At 42.8% G+C, this 18128-nt stretch overlaps 1 protein-coding gene across 1 annotated transcript in view; it reads right to left on the reverse strand.

Moving 5' to 3' along the window:
• Positions 1 to 18128, reverse strand: part of GDPD5 (glycerophosphodiester phosphodiesterase domain containing 5) — a gene marked incomplete at its 3' end in the record, with an annotated part of 96024 nt that overhangs the window by 29174 nt on the left and 48722 nt on the right. Inside the window, exon 2 of the mRNA XM_010185826.1 lies at positions 4616 to 4719. Coding sequence (XP_010184128.1) covers positions 4616 to 4719 — 104 coding nt within the window. The remainder of the gene's footprint in view (positions 1 to 4615; positions 4720 to 18128) is intronic.

Here is an 18128-nt window from a genome sequence, read left to right on the forward strand (position 1 = left end):
GTGTTTGTGCTTTGATCACTCATGGGAAATTAAATGTAAGAATTAAAAAAAAAAACCACACAGGACCAGGACTTGAGTTTTCCAAAAAATATTCTCTACAAACAACAGAAAACATGGGATGGTGTTTGCCTAAAAACAGATCTGATGCTGTCCCGCGTTCTCAGACTAATACATACAATATAGATGTAGTATCAAGGATGGGAAGAAAATGAATGTTGCTGTGCTATGTACTCAAGGCATGAACTCTTTGCAGAGGGTCAAGGTGATGGAAGAAGTTTGCTCTCCTGTACCTATCAGAGATGGTGACTCTTATTCCAATGGGCTGCAGAAAGGGTCCAAACTTGCAGGAGTGGATACTGTCAGGAATTGGGCTCAGGAGTTCCCAAAATGGGGCTGGCTAGAGGACCTGCATCCTTTTGACTTTTTCATCTTCAACTGACTGAAGGGTTGGTCTGCCCAGCCTGAAGGATGCCTGTGGGTTTTTTGGCTCAGTGGGTTCCCTTTTCCTGGTCCTTCCTTAAAGTTTTAAGTAAAGAGATGGGCCATGCAACGGCTCTGTGATCCAGCCTTGGCAAGAGGCAGCAGCAATGTCCTGATGCACTGGACAACCAGAGCAGGGACAAAAGCAAGTTTAGAGCAATACTGCGGTACAGATGACATCCTACAGGTATATCTCCAAAGCACACATCTCCAAAATACCTTTGGTACCTCTAGGCCATCACTTATCAGTGAATTCCCCAGTTTCACTGCACACATGCAGAACAGCTGCCATCTCATCAAGGCTTAGCAGCACAAAAACATAGAAGCCACATGTTTTTCAGGTAGCCTACTGGCCACAGCATTGCTCTAGGAACAGAGAAACTCACATTCAATCCCTGCTTTAGCCGTTGGGATTGCAGTACCACCACCTTTCCACCCAACCTGCAAAGAGGTGAGCTTCATACCCCTGCTGAAGCTGATTTTCTTCCCTCCTCTCCTCTAATTATCCAGGTATCCTCCTCACACTCTTACCAGGTTTTCCAACCCTGTATTTCAGATTCAGCTCAGCATCCTGTCCCTCATTACATTCATAAAGCCAATGGCCATCAAAAAGCTTTATGAACAGGAGCACCAGGCGAAGCAGACGGTTATTCACAGCAGTAGGACAGTAAGAGATGCTGTCTCTTGTAACCAGCAGGGTCTCTCAAATTTCAAATTTGCATTTAAATAGCAATATGCTTCCCAGTAAAACTGTCCTGGAGTGGGATTTGAGAATCATTAAAATGCGTTATGGCAAAGCCACAGCAAGACACAAAATAGACTCAGTCCACTACCTTCCCTGACCAGAGATGCATAAGGGCACCCAGGCCCCACCACACCAGAAGAGAGGCAGCCAAATCCCAGAACCCTTCTTGAAACTTCTGAGAGCTCAAGCCTGACCTGGATTGAAATTTTTTCCCAGCATATCTTTAGAAAAAACATCACTAGGTTGACTTGGGTTGGGGCTAACTTTATCTCCATGCAAATCTTTTGGTACAGCAAAGGTTATGTGGTGGATGACGTGGCAGTGCTGCTGCATTAAAGGAGTCCATAACGCAGTAGACATTGGACTTCATCATCTGACAACATGGAGCTCAGGTCATATGGTCCCACTACCCTTCCTTGAACCTACTCATCAGCTCATTCAATGAGCTGACCAAGGCTAGGACCCAGAGGGTTTAGTTACCTTTTTTTTATTTGTTAAAACAGACAAATGCTGTAATGTAAGCAGGTCAAAGACTCAACCTTCTCCTCACCACTCAAATCCAGCATCATTCATCAGCCATAAACTCTGGTTTAGCAAGAGTCTCATTTATTCTGTCCAGAAGTAAAGCTCCCATGTAGGAGCTGGAGAGCAAATCCTTGGGCTCAACAAACATGACCCATGCCCAGGTTCTGCTTAGGGATTTGAAGAGCCATATCAGAAGGGATCTGGAGGGATTCAGACATTCTGTTAGTGAAAAAGAGGGAAGAAAAAGAGCTCTTCTGAAGTCTGCTCACACTACCACCAAGAGCTTCCTTAGCTCATCTTTCAGTACTTTAAAGTTTTTGCTCTGATGTCGCTTCAAGTAGCCCTCTGATAGTGTCAGGTCTTCACTTGATGTGCAAATTACTGTTTTAATATACTGATTCCATGGTAGTTATGAACCAGATGAGCCTCCTTCAGAACTAAGGAATCAAAAAATTGCTACACAGACTTGCATTCATAGTCCTGTTCCAGAGGGAACACAGCCAGGTTCACAAATTACAGCATCTCCCACATCCTTCATTAACCAATGTTGAGCTTTCTGTTGCAGTACATAGCTTGCACACTGGAGATCTGAAGTATAATGCAATTAAGCCCAGACATGAAAGAGGGAAATGCCCAAAGCAATAAATTAAAAATAATATATTTACTTGAGAGGCACAAATTCCTTTCACTGACAAAGACCTCATTGCATATTCAGCCTCTCAGAAGTTAAAAGCCTGCAGCAGTACATGCTGGGCTATAAGTTTGCCTTGTCTTTCTATAGTCCATTTGAATCCCAAAATAGTCCGTTAAGTCTTTACATATTTAAAGGTCAAATCTACACCTTTATATAAGTAAACACTATCCATGTCTCAACTTAATTAGGCCAATTTAATTTTACATAGATAAGTGTATCCACTGCTGGACACCAAACATGCCCGAACTACAGGCACAGGTTCCTATGCTCGCCTCTAGGTTTCTACCACCTTGAGTCACCTCTGGCAGCTGCTTAACAGCATTTAGCAACGCTCTGCACATCTGAGTTAAGAAATAATAAACATCCTAATGAATCCAGGTTTCAGGTAACATTTTAACTAAAGGAACACAGAAGAGCAGTATTGCAGCTCATTGTAGTTTCAATTAGAATAATGAGGCTTTATATTAGCATGCTAATAACTCTGCTGAGAGGGACTCGAGGTTATGGAGGACATGAGGTTGAATGAGCCAACAGGGTACTTCCACTCTGAGGAAGTCAAACAGCATATTGGGTGGTGTTAAAAGAAGCATCACCAACGGGCCAAAGGAAGTTGGTCTCTCTCCTGCTCAGCACTGGTGAGGTGGTACCAGCACCACAGTGCCCTGGTTTGGGCCTCCAAAACTGACAGACAGTTATGAAGATGATGAAATTAAACTCTTCAAGATTGACAGACACTGTCAAAAAGGGAAAATGTCCCTCAGAGTTTTGGGTTGGAAAATCTCCCCACAGGGGGTGGTGCAGTGCTCTGTCTTAATGGAGCCCACACATCTGCACTGGGAGGGAGGAGGACCAGGCCCAGCCTGAATGGGCCCAGTGGAAATGGTTTCCTTTCTGCCTGGAACCAGCATGGCTGTAATTAAAGCCTCACCCCATGTTATCATCCTCCCTCCCAGCCTTCCTACAGTATTTCAGACTGTTTCCCAGAAACCCTGCCATTCTTCTCAACCTCTGGTGCCAGTATGTGGAGCAGGGATCTAATTTAAAGCCGAAATACCTCTTGCACCCAAAGCAGACTGACACATCTCTTCCCAATCCAGCATGAATATTTGGGAACCCAAAACTTCACAGCACAGCAGCTGCAATACCCATTCAGTGTTCCCAGGGCATTGCTTCATCTCTGCTTTTTTTTTCTAGCCCTGTCTCAACTTTAGGCTATGAGAGATTTGGCTTTTCACTGGAGCAGAACAGGAGCATTTGCAACCTGTACTGAAGGTATAAATTGAAAGAAAAAGAGGAGTTCCAAAATAGCCTTTAAGAAAAAAAAATCCCCCAAAGCCACATTTTTTTATGCTAGTATTATAAGTATTACAAATAATCAAGAGCAATGGTGATGGTTTCAGTTCTTAGAGTGTGAGTGTGAGCAAAGAGACCACACTCCTGGAAGGAAACAGTGTCAGTTAGGTTAGTAAACACTCTCCCTCACATAACTTCAGCACCTAAAGCAGTCAATTTATTTAAGGGTTCAACTGCCCACTGCATTTTAAGATACAGTTCATGTATTATCTTTGACAAGAAGATGATGTTAAAGCGGTTTGGTTAAAAGAGAGTCCAAGATACTGTCAAAATGCTTTAAAGATGCTGCTAAGATAGTAAAACTGAGAATAATTTCCAGCACTGGAGGGAGCTGGCAACACCTCAAACTCCCCAGCACATCCCACTGGAAAGCTTGTTTTCAGTTCCATCCAAATTTGCAAATTTTTCCACAACTGTGCTGCTTCAGGCTGAATTTTTGTCATTCATATTTTGTCGAAAGTTTCAGCCAGATTGCTCAGCCACTTCCAAAACCAGCCAACTACAGAAACCAAAACAATCTCCAAAATCTGCTACATGGTTTCAGCTCCACCTATGTTTTTGTTTGCTGTTCACCAGGGAGCACACCTATCCCAACCTCCATTACAGCCATGCAGTGCAGACGTGAGGACATTACATCTATCAGTGCAGATGGGCAGAAGCAGCTCTCCTTCAGTCTCACTTTTCCTTTGTCATCATTAACAAGTCCATCTGAAGAACCCAAATGCATCCAACCCACTGTCAAACAGCTCTTAGAGACGTATGATGGTAGCCAATTTTGTTATAGGCTTGCCCCTCCATAACAGGAAAACTCTACTCACCAGTTGATTTCATTGTAGTCATTGTGAACTTCCCACCAGAAGTAAAACCAGACCAGGGTCAGGAAGAAGGATGAGGTGAGGATGAGGAACCAGAGGCGCTCCCACTGCAGATGGAAAGAGACATCACCATTAACATTATTCCAGTTCAAGCTCAGTGTCCCATCCTGTCCCACATCTCATCTAGAAGATGTTGAGCTTGGATGGAGTAAGTAGACATTTCCAAGGGCATATTTTAGAATTTTCTACCCTAAGGGAGATGGAAGATGCACACCTCATCCCCAGCTCTGGCAGAGGGGTCGCTTATGTAGATATAGCTTATGTAGGGCTGGGACAGCACTTCTTCATCTCTCTGGACATGTGGAATGAGGGAACGTTTCTAGATACAGAGATGGTGTGGTGTTTGTTTTTTTTGGGGGGGGGAGGTTTGTTTGAAGGTTCTTTGTTTAGATTTTGTTTTTTGAGGCAATTGTTTAACTTTTCCATTCACATGTGAGAGATACAAAATGGCACTTTACTTTCCCATAAGTTCAGCCTGCATAACCACACACACCAGACTACACAGCAGATTAGGGATGCTACTACTATGCAGACTTAGGAGCCCTTCCCCTAGAGCACTCAGATCCTGCAGAGCCAAACCACCCATCCACAACATTTATTCCCACCACCACCACACATGCAAGCGTTTTGCAAATAACACAGCAGGAGGAGAGACTACACCAGCATCAGATGAAAGAGATTTGCACTAACATTCAGTTTTAAGGAATGTTTCAAATAAGACTAAAAAAAAATAATCCCTAAAGCATCTGTTCAGTGCCCCACTCCAATAGCAAGGGTAAAATCCTAAACCACAAGGACATCCATGAAGAGAACAGTGTTGCATGAACTCTGTCCCTAACCAGTACCATTTCCATGTGCTCCTTGTTGGTTTTACTCTGCAGGCATTAAATAGTCCACACATGTTTCTGTTTCAACTAGCATCCAGTCTGTTTGGAACAAAACAGGAAAAAATTCTTTATGGAAAATGTTCACATGAATCCTCTCTTCCCAGAATAAGCAAGAAGGGATGAAAATTGAAAAAGTATATGAGCAACTCTACTATTATAATTTCCTTCTAGACTCTGAGCATAAGATTAATCTCTTTTGAAAATGTCCTTTTCTCTGGTGAGCCTTCTCAAGGCTTTTCAATTATGCAAAACAATGTAACCAATGTAAACACTGTTTTGGTGACATAAAAACCACTGTTATACTTTGCCTTCCATTTCCATCTTAAGGGCCGAAGCTATTTACTTAACTATTGACTATTTTTCATCATGCATCACCCTGGATACCAGTCTTGTGATACAACTCTTCCGTGTATACTCCATCTTATAAAAAGTGCCAAAAGAAAAAGAAAGCAATAAGAAGAGTTAGAATTATTTATTTTTTGCTGTGCCAAAAATTATGTCTTCTGCTAGAAATTCCCAGTTCTTGGCTGGGTTTATGGTTAAAGTGTTTTTTTCAACTCAGCTCAAGTTTTTCAGCCAACTTCTATCAAATCTCAGTAGCAGCAAGTGCCTATGTGCCATGAGGGGGCTTGTGTTCCAGACAAACGGGGCAAAAGGAACAAGAAGGAGGTACAAAGGGACTTTCACAGTGCAACTACTGAGTACATTCAAAACCACATCGCCAAGCTACTCTGCCATGAGCTTAGAGACTATAATCTATCTTTCTCATGCACAGATCTGTGACTATATGCACAGGTAACCTCCTGGAGGGAAATCACTGAGGTTGGAATAGGGGTTTTCATAGAATCATAGAATGTATTGGGTTGGAAGGGACCTTTAAAGATCATCTAGTCCAACCCCCCTGCAGTAAGCAGGGACATTGGTACCAGATTAGGTTGCTCAGAGCCCCATCAAGCTTGACCTTGAGTATCTTTAGGGATGGGGCCTCCACCACCTCTTTAGGCAACCTGTTCCAGTGATCTACTACTCTGATATTGAAGAACTTTTTCCTAATACCCAACCTAAATCTACCCTTTTCTAGTTTAAAACCATTACCCCTCGTCCTGTCGCTACATGTCCTAGTGAACAGCTCTTCCCCAGCTTTCTTATAGGCACCTTTCAGGTACTGGAAGGTCACTAAAAGGTCCCCCCCAGAGCCTTCTCCAGGCTCAACAACCCCAGCTCTCAGCCTTTCTTCATAGGAGAAGCCCTTTGATCATCTTTGTGGTGCCCCTCTGGACCCACTCCAGCAGTTCGATGTCCATTTTGTGCTGAGGACTCCAAAGCTGGATGCAGTACTCACTTTCCCTATTGTTTGCTGTTTCTTATTCTCTCCATTTGGGTCTAACACCTCCTTGGACCCATCAGCAACACTGAATTGGTTTTCCCCCAGAACACCCCACTTTTGACAGGAGAATACCAGCCTCAGCATCTACATCAGGTCCATAGTCAACACCAGCCTTTCCCAGTCCAAAATGCAGCAGCAAGGTTGTAACATCTCTCCATGATGAACCTCCTCCACATCAACCGCTGCTGCAACACCAAGCCAACTCTTTCCAACCAAGAAGTTTCAGATTCAAATCCACCTATGGAACATCTGGATTATATAAATACCCAAACCAAAACCTACTCACACCTTCACTCCACCCCACCAAAATTCCCCAGAAGAGAGAGACTGCTAACACTTTCAGGAAAATATGACTATTTTGTCCTAGATGTCTTCCAGTCTGAAGATCTCCAGGCTTTCAAACCTCACCCTTCCTTATTATTTGCTTTTTCTTTTCCCCCTCTCCATTTGGGTCTAACACCTCCTTGGACCTATCAGCACCACTACTGAATCAGTTAACTGGACAGGTTCCTGCAAGGCAAGTGAGGTTTAAAGTATTTCAAGTGCCAAGAACCAACATTGCTACAATAAACAAAAAAAATCCTTCAGCTCTTTAAAGGTCATTATGGGATAAGCTTGGCCAGTATTCATGCACTGGATGACACTGGTATGATAAACAAGCCAAGGAAAACAATTCAGAATATGTTTGGTCTTTTATTTTCCATATGTATTTCTTTTTCCTCTCATTTGCATGCAGGTAGCATAGCTTGTGTCAAGCTCTCCAAAAGCTATTTTTGGTCTGTCCTTGATGGTGCTCTTGCCAGATCACATTTGCCTGGCTGATTTTGTGAAAAAACAGCTAAATTCTTCAAGGGTTGTCAGACTTCAGTGAGTTCAAGCACCATTCTGGGTGGGCTTTCAGAAGAACAGGGAACATCTTCGCAGCACCACTGATGCTATTTAGCAGAGACTGAACCAAAATCTGGACCTACGTGAATCCTACCTACACGCACAATGTATTGGATTTAACAGGGGTCCTGTACAACCTCCCTCCAACAGCCTCTCATCAATAGACCTTTACAGGCCCCTACTTTGCAAGCTCCCACATGCTTTAAAGCAAGATGAAATCTGCAATGTGCAATAGCTTCAAGACTCTACTGCCAAAAATAAAGACTCAAAATCATGTCATTCCGATCACTCAATCACCTCGACAAGTAGGTGGAGGAAACAGTGCCACTTCACCTACAGAAACTCAGGCAGAAATACTAGAAAGTTTGAAGGTGCTTCAAAAAACATCCACATATTTTATAAAAATGTCAGCACTGACATTTTTAGCAGTTCTAGAATACCTTCCTTTCCCTTCCTTCTTTTACAGTTTCTCCCTCTTCACCCTGGGATAAGACGGATGTGCTCACTAGTTACAATTACTTGCACCAAGCTTAAACATGCTCAGCTCACACAGTACTCAGTATTGTCCTGCAAACGAACCTGGCCACACACATCTGTATTAGCACCTTCATTCCTCCAGGATGTGTTTTGAAAGTAGCTCACTATTTTGTCTTGCTTTCTCAGCTCTGTTCACATCACTAAAGGGCTTTGGGTGAAGCCAAGCCAGATGATGTGCTCCAGGAGTGAGAGCAATGCACCTCAACTACTGCTTCACTGTGAGGGTGGTGAGGCACTGGCATAGGTTGCCCAGAGAAGCTGTGGATGCCCCCTCCCTGGCAGTGTTCAAGGCCAGGTTGGATGGGGCTTTGAGCAGCCTGGGCTGGTGGGAGGTGTCCCTGCCCATGGCAGGGGTTGGACTGGGTGAGATTTGAGGTCCCTTCCAACCCAAGCCATTCTACAATAACTGTGGGCACTCAGTTCACAGGATCAGATTACAGCTAGTCCTTCCTAAGTGACCACAACACCACCTCCAAAATGCTTGGACCGTGGATGTCAGGATCTCAGCACCATCTCCTTCTACAGACCTTGGGCTACTCGCTAATGCAGATGTAGCCATGCTTACAGAATGGCACAAAACAGTATTAACTTCATTACACCAACATTTAATTTTAAAGGAAAGCAGTAAATCACTGAAAAAGTCACCTTTTTCCTCCAGCTAAACTGCCAGAGAGGACATGTACCATGCACTCTGTTAACCTCAAAAAAAGCCAACTGATACATGGACAAAGTTCTTGCAGAGCACACCCACTGAGATGGCCACAGCCCAAAGGAGGATGGAATATCAATTAAAATAAAAAGGTGACTTTGAAGTGGGAATATTAAAAGAGTCAGGCACAGGTTGAAGTTTTTGCACTGCAGAAGCTCTTTCAAAAACAGGCATCTTGCATGTACTGCTGTGCTTGTGATCTCAAGTCTACTGTAGGGCCACTTCTAGCAATGGGAATAAGATTTCTTACTCCAAGAGTATCTACAGACACAATCAGAAGAGCACCAAAAGGAAGACGTTATCAAGTTGCAGTCTGCCAGTGATATTTTCAAATCACAGAATCCTTAAAAAACCCCAAACAAACACAAAATAATCAGTGTTTCATCCCCAATTCTCACTCTGTTTGGTGGGAGCATAACCAACAGTAAGGGATGATGGAGGAAAAAAAAATTGCCACAGAAAGAGCCAGTTTGTGATTCAACCATGAGGTTGGCTCATGCATTACCTGCTCTTGTGCTGCAAGTTTTAATCTTATCTGCTTGAAACAGCCCTGAAATTCGTATCACAGAGCATGGAAGAGATATTTTTAATTGGGAGATTAGTTCTGGTTAATTCAAGTCTGCACCAGCCTCTTTTGCTGCAATTCCCCAACTCAGACAAAGGTCACAGCATTATTTACCACCCAGAACCAGTGCCAGAGGAAGATTATTTTATTTCCTACAAAATCTGTAGGAAATATTATGAAGTTTATCTACATACACACTCCCTCCTACCAGGACTAATTCAATTTAGTCAAACTTGCTATATTAGAACCTATGAGATTTCTCATCTATTTCTACATTTGAGCTGATCACACATACTCTGGAAGACATCTCTTGCCACAAACCAAAGATTCCTCAACCAACAAATCCACACTTTTTTAAAAGTTTCTTTAGAGGATGTTCCCTGGTTGTCACTAGGAAGCGATCATCTGCCAACACTAGCCACGCGCAGACCTAACGCGCATTTGTCTGCCGCAGCTATTACCTGCCGAATTATGCTGAACACAAATCAACTGTGCCATTCTTGAGAAGCCAGAACCATGTCCATTTGATAATTTACTTTATGAACCTGTATCAGGCTTTTAGATAACCAAATTACGCATTATCTTCCCAGAAACATCAATACAGCATTAGAATCTAAACAGAGTATGATTTGGACTCAGAACAGAGAAGTAACATTTAAGATCCTAAAATCAAGATTGCCCAGGGTGAGATTCCATTGATCAGAAGTGGATATCATTCCATTTACATGTGCCCCTTCCTGACATTTAAAAGTTCTTATAATTAAGCTGTATCTATCAGAAAGTATGACCCAAGCCCTGTCTGGGACATGTGGGCAAAACAGAGGGGTACAACAGGTTGTGAGACCACATTAAATTGCTGCTTTACTACCAAGTTTATTCCCAAAGCTCACTGAAATGCTGTGCAGTGAGCTATGCTGCCCCCCTTGCCCATTCTTTGGACCCAGCTGGAAAAGGAGGTTGTGCTGGCTTGAGGGTTCCTCCATTAAAACCAAAAGAAGCCAAGGCTAGAGCCAGCCGCTTTGCTGGCAGCCTACGGATGAAGGCATAAACATTTTGCTTCGCTGAAGATGCTAGACACACCTCAGTGAACTTTGGTCCTGAAATGCCCTCCTCTACCTGCAGCGGTTGCTTGAGACCTCTATCAGCTCATCTCAAGTGAGCAGCAGGACTTGTACCGTTGAGAAGTGCCTACATCTCCTGGCCTAGGCATAAAACTGCAGGAGCCACTCTAAAGCTAACCCAATGCCTCTAACATACTCTCTGGCATCCAGGAGCAATATAAAGTTTCAAAATTAACTGGAAGGAGAGAAACTCGCCTTGAACTGTGAATGGGTAAGAGGAAATGCCAGTGCTGGATGGATTACGGGCTCCATTCTGACATGGATTAGCTCACAGCAAACAACACTCCAGCGTGGGTGAAGCTGGGTCCCTTCCAACATGCACATCCCTAGAAGCTTTCCGGGGAAGGAAGTCAAATGCCACTACTGTAACGCTGCTTGGAGCTCACTCCAGTTTATACTGGTAGAGCTAATTATGGCAGCTCACAGATGGAAACAGACTTCCCCCCCCCACCCCCAGTTCCACCTTTTGATTTACATCCAACTGATTGAACAGATCCTCACATCAAACCTTCTGTGGCAGAAGGTCCCCAAAGCTCTCCCAGAGCAGTTGAAGCCACAGTGAACAAGATTCCACCTAAAAGGCCTTAAAAATAGTAGTTTGGTTGTGGTTGCATGGAAGTAAGGAGATACACAACAAAGCAGATTGCTTTTCCTGAAAGCCAGAAAATGTAACTTTATACTAAGCCACCACTGAGACCAGTCAGAGAAAAAAAAATAAAAATGCAGTTTTGTGGAAGAAGTTTAAGTCAGATGTGTTCAGCAAGTGGGGTACCATAATTTTCTTCTTCACAATGCCTTATGAAAACCCTTCACAGAGCATGTGAGGAGGGGTTAAAAGAAGACAAGAATAAACCTGCATTCACAATTCAAGTGAGTCAGCTCTACAGGTACCTTGGTCTTTTAACAAAATACAATAAAACAGAAGACAAATCTGAAAAGGATGGGCTCCAACAGCAAAATGCAAAATAAAAAGTACAAAAATAATAAAATTAAAACCAACTATTGATTCTCTTCCAACTTAAAGCTCCCTTAGCCCAGAGGGCCTCAAATCAGGAAAGATTATCACTAACAGTTACAAGAGAAGCCAAACCCCCTAAACCACAGAGCAAGAAAACAAAAAAACCCTTCACCACAGTCCACTGCATAAAGACCCAACCTTCATTTGAAAAGCAAAGACAGGAAAAATGGGTAGCTCTTGCTACCGACTAGAAAGGCAGCGCAACAGCAGGGAGGCTGAAGGGCAGTAAAAGGTTCAAACAAGCCCACTAAAATCAATAGAAAAACTCCAACTCACTTCCCTGCACTTTGGCTTTGAACCAAAAAATCTTTTATTGCTAGATTCATTATTTCAGGAAAGTGGATAAACTCAGTTTCCTTTCAATTCTGCATTCCTCTTGGCTGTTAATTTATATTTCATGCTGCACCAGGAAATCACTTGTCATTAAATCTTATTGGGAAAGCAGACTCCTTCCTTGTCTCATTGCTACTTCGAGCAGAACCCAGGTTTATTCTGCCAAAACTGTTCAGAGTTCCCCTTGCTCCTTCGAAATTCATGGTTTTTTCAGTCTTCTTAAAATAGTTGGCTTTTCAAATCCAAAAATCCGAGTGCTCTATGATCGCACGTTTGGAAAAAGTCAGTGCAGACCAGAGCCATAAAAACATCTGACTCACTTCTCCACATTAACACTGAGTTATAATAAACATTGTGCAGAGTAATCCAACCTAACAAGTTAGTTAAAATTCTTTTTCCATTTCACCTGATAAGAGGATCTGCATTTTGGTTAGAGGTTTCTGTGATCAGAGGCATTAAGCCTGTTTCTAGTAAATATAACCAGCTACTGAAAAAATGTGGAAGGAAGTAGCTCCACACTGAGAAAATAGCAAGCGTATTTATCTACAGCTACCCTAGACGAGAATTATTATCTATGTATATGTAAGGCTATAGTGATCTCCAGGCTTGCTCCAAACAAAGGTTTTGATTAAATTATCTAAATTTGCTCTGGAGGAAGCTGGCCGCCTTTGTTGGCTATATAAAGAGCCTCTGAAACTATCTTCTCACTTTCAACACCTACAACTAGATACTGTAAATATCTCCCCATTATCCAGTCCATAGGCCTCTGTCTATCAACATTAATAGAAACATGTTCCACTTCCAGACTCTGTGACCACAGAGGAATTTCAAAATAATTCTACATACAAGGAGTGCTAAGCAGTCTCAATTTTCAGTCTGCTCCCTCCAGCACCTCTGCAAATATCACCATTCAAGACAGGACCATGGTGTGCCATGCAAGGTGGCAGATGTGTCTGCTGAAGAGCTTCTCCCAGCATAGCTTGTGGGAGACCTTACCATAGTGTAAGGGAAGCCAGTGGGCACAGCTAGAAATGAAGGAGCAATTAGAGGAGCAGACTGGTTTCTGGAATTGTCAGTCATTCAACATGAGGAGGGCTCTTTTTTAAGTCAAAGGCCTCTGGGAATTCATGTCTTGCAGTCTTTGTGGTGGACCCTACCCATTCTGTCTCCTGAAGACAGTAAACCTCCTGTTCATTCATTAAAAATAATTAAACAAGTAAATAAAAATCAAACTAAAGCAAGAAGAAGCTTTTTGACAATGTCTTCCCCCTCATTTTTTTTTTGGTCAGAAAAATTCAAGTTGTAGAAACCAGAAGCCTTTTCTAAGGAATACACCATTTTAAAGCAATTTCTAGCTAAAGGTCATCTCAGCTTGAGGTTGGAATTTCTGGTCAGAGGAAATCAGAGAGAGACTGAGCCCTCCCAAAACCTGGCAGCACCTTGGTCAGGACATGAACAAGCAGATGGAGATCAGCAGCACACAGATCTGACCACACATGCACACAAAAAGTAAAATATGGGCGTATTTCCCCAGTTCCACCCACCCAATCATGCTGCTGGAACAACTGCAGCTGCAAACTGGGCAATATAGAAAAGTCAAAGAGGAAAAACGCCTAAGTCTGAAGGGGTGATTGACATGCTGAGAACAGGGGCAAGTGACAGGGACAGACCTCAACCTCTTGAATACCAGGCTGCTATAGTAACATTAGCGACCAATCTCATTGACTTTTTATTTACATGCAACTCAACTGTGGGTTCAAGCTCTGTTGGCTTCAATCTTCTCCCCATCACAGATCACATCCATAGTTGGAAAAAAACATACCACACCAGTTCTGCTCTGCCAGAACTGCGATCTCTAGACAACAGCTATTGTAGACTGCATGGTTGATTTAGCACACCCTGGTCAGATCTGCTTACAATTCTAAAGACATCATCCAGGAGCAACTAGGATTGCCCAGTGTTGTTAAAAACACATCAAAAACACAAGAGCAAGAAGTAACTTCAAAGAAGTTGCATTAGTTTCTCCATAGTGCCCTACAAATCAGATGTCCAGGTGCCCACTTGCTTCCCTTACACTATGGTAAGGTCTCCCTGAATCCCTTGGCCTCATCACTATACACCTAAACACTCCTCCAATCATTTCTTTTAAATTCTGCCTTCACCCCAGAAAAAAGCACCTACAAGTTCAAACACAGAGCTTTCAGAAGAGCTAAGCTATGTTAACCAGAGCAGCTAAGCAACCTGGGGACAAAACTCATCTCCATCTCTCCGCCACAAGATATTTATCATTTTCCTACAAGGCGCCATAAATCTCCATGCTGAGACATTCAAGATAACCAGGCCTTCAAACTTGCAAATGCAGCAAGACAGAAAAGACATTTTATCTTCCCGCAGTGCACACCATCCTTGTGTCCCTAAATATCCACCGGCACAGACCTGCACCTGCCTTTAGCAAATGAATGGATTCTGTGGAAGGATCGAGGCTATGTAGTCCTAAATAACTGCTCTCTACTTCACGAACAAATACAAGAGCTGGATTCAAAGTGGAGCACCAACATTACTCAAGCGTGTTTTCACACTGTTTAAATTCACTCCTGGATATAATGAGGAGTTTACTAATGAGTCTTCACTACACTATTTTCTGACATTTTCAAGAATCAATTTCCTGCAGGCATTTATCAGTATTAGCTTAGAGCAAAAAGGAGGTAAGCTAACATTTATCCAGTGAATACAAAAGAAAAATTGAAGGCATGAGTCTTCATTTCCGGATTACTCAATTGGACCTCATTCGAACAAACAAAAGAAAATCTTCTTCAAGCAAGTTATTAAATCATCTCTGAAGATGAAAGATGACTACGTCTCCCAGCTGTGCCCATCAGAATCAGGAACTGAGGCTAAACATGAACAAATATCAGCTGAAGCATTTTGTCAGTGTACAGTGAAGTTGCAAAATTTCCCTAATAATTCATGGTATATTATTAATGTATCATCCTTAAAACAGAGAATTGTGTACTGTAAATGTGAACAATTTTCCATCTCAATTGATTTTGAGCTCATTATCTCTGATCATAGTGTCAAAGATCAAATGCAAACCCCAATACACATTAAAAGATAAAATAACTGAGTTAGCAAGGGGCCTCTGGCTTTAAACTTCCACCCAAAGCAGGGCCAACTGAGGTCAGTTTGCTCAGGGAAATGTCCCAGCAAGGTCTGAATGTCTCCAAGGATGGAAATTCTCACCCTCCTCTGGGTCCTGCTCCAGAGTTCGACCACCCTCGTGCAACATTCCTACTATCTAACTGGAATATTCCTTGATACAGCTTGTGGCTATTGCCTCTTGCCCAGCTTCATCATCCTCTCCCCAACCACTCCTCAAATAGCTGCAGAGAGCAGTAAGATCACCCCCATTCTCCTGCTGCACCAACCCAGCTCTCAGCTTCTCCTCATGTCTCATGCTTCCAAGTCCAACCATTTCAACATGTCTGTTACTGCCTACCTGGTTTTGCAGAGCCCCAAACCAGACTCAGTGCTCAAATGTGGTGTCTCAAGTGTCAGAGAAGATAACCCACATCACTCAAGTTACTGGCTGCACTGTCACGATTGCAGCCCAGGATGCAATCAGCTTTCACTGCTAAAAGTGCATCCAATAGCTGAAGCTCGTATTGCAGAGAGATATAATAAAGGGAAAGTACCTTGCATACCAAGGATTTGAAGCCTTTAAGTGAGCAAATCAATATACTTAACTAGCAGACACTGATCTACCAGACTTTATGTACAATGGGAACAGAATCAAGGCGCCGGGGCCTCAATTCCCTCACCTTTCAGAGGCTGCAGAGGGATCAGTCTTTCATCCTCCTGTTGGACTCAAGACCCATGAACCCAAGAGAGAGCAGGCGGCAGTCTGCAGGACTCCACAGAGCATCAGCCAGCTCTCATCGTACTTTGTAACTTGTCCAAAGGCTTCATTATTGGTTCATCTTACAACCAAGACCATGAACATCTGGTGCAAAACTTGACTTGAACACGTTCTGTAGGTCTTGCTCTTTACTCTCCATCCTCAACTTTCTCTTTTCCACATCTTTTATTATTACTTTAGAACTCATAAGGTATGGGACTTTTTCCATTTGCTACAGTCCTCTCTAGGCAGGAGATGAACTGATTGGAAGGATACATCTGTCAACACAACCAATTTGAGCCAGTCTAGCCACTTCATAGACACTGCAAAGGATTTGGCCAATTCACACAGTGGTCTTGCATAAGAGATATCTGCCAATAAATAAATGGGGAGAAAAAGGAAGAAATTTGGTCTAACAGACAGTGGGTCTGAAGTAAGGAAGAAAAAAGCCATTCCTACCATTCTAGCTCCTGGGGCTTCACTAGCTAAACTACACACTTCCTAAAGTAGGTTATTGCACATCTCAGACACATCTTCTTTGATTATTGCAAAGACTAGGCTAATAATTCTCTGCACACCTTGTTAGAGAAGATCACGAATGAGATTTCCAAGCTGTGACATGGTCCATTTACAATTCAATTTAGCAGGTCAAAGAAAATGGGAGGGAACATATTGAAATATGTGTTCCTGCTGAGGCAGCTGTAGTTGAACTGTAGCTCAACAGATGCAACAAAAAGAGAGCCAAATCTGTAAAAATAAGATTATTACACTTTGTTAAAAGACCTTGGCTCCCAGCCTCCAAAAGCGCAACTGGAAAGAGTAGTCAGGCAGGACCACTAATTCCCTCCAGGTTTCAGCAAAGCTGAGGAGTAACCACGCAGTTTAGCTTACACAGATAGAAAGCAAACGGATAAAGCTATCCAAATTACTGGGTAACCCATACTTACCTGCCCCTCCTTCCCTCCACACTCTGCCATTGCAGAGCACCAGTTTCTCTCTAGGTATACTTCACTGAACAGAGGCAACATCTATCTGTATCTCAGCAGGTGTAGTCATATATAATCAATGCTGGCAGCTCCCAATGGTGCTGTGATGGGAAATTCCTGTGGTGTTCCAGAGACAGTGAACAGCTGGAGCCAGGGCTGTTTCTGGCTATTAGTGACCCCAGGGGACTTTCTGCAGCAATAATAAAGTCCTAGTCCAGCTCTGCCTCCTGCAATTACATCCTCCCCCTTTCATTCAGCTCAGAGGTAAACAAAAATCCCTCAGGGAGCCTCTGATTCATGAGAAAACAGGACAGTGTGATAGAGGCTCCTCAATCTACCCCCCACAGCATGATTTACTCTACTTTCACTATTCCTGCCAGTGTGCTTTTAATACACTGTATCTGACTCAAAGACCACAAGCATCGATACCCAATGTTTCTGACCACACTAATGGGTATTTTGAGTGTTTGAGTATTACAAACCTACTACTGTTGCTAAAGACACGATCTTCCCTTTCTCTTTACCAAAGACTTTTCATATTTAGAGGCCAAAGGGAGGCAGTTATCTTTCCTGGTCTAAATAGGTCCAGCTCTTTCAACGTCTCTACTAATGAGGCTCATCTAGAAAAAAACATATGGTCCATCACTCTTATACAGACCGTCTGGATGAGGTCCAAACCTTGCCTGAAGTGGAGCACTTCACTGGGCACAGCATCCCTGCTGAGCTCTCATCAGCATCAAGCAGCGGGAGAGCTGCATCCTCGGTGCTTCCTGAGGATGTTATTCCTGCAAATACATCCCAATCTCGTGATAGTCCTTTTCACAGGCACATGATGTTGTTGACCTGCATTCAGCTTATCATTCACTTTAATTAAAGCACTGACATCCTGGACCAACGGGTTTTAAGATTAAAAATAGGCTTAATAAAAGCAGGTTTAATGAAAAAAGGACTATGTAAGTTAACTAAGAATAGAGCCAATGAAGGCTATTAAATGTAATGGCCTGAGTACCACCTCTTACTCAAGAAATCTCAGAAAAATTGATTACCAGAAGGATGATTATATTGTGCACATACACATGGGGGTTTTGGAAGGTCTTTCCCTAGCTGTACGCTTCTCGATCCCGTTTGCA

This window comes from Mesitornis unicolor, unplaced genomic scaffold (genome assembly GCF_000695765.1).
Source record: "Mesitornis unicolor isolate BGI_N332 unplaced genomic scaffold, ASM69576v1 scaffold5026, whole genome shotgun sequence".
NCBI classification, from domain to species: domain Eukaryota; kingdom Metazoa; phylum Chordata; class Aves; order Mesitornithiformes; family Mesitornithidae; genus Mesitornis; species Mesitornis unicolor.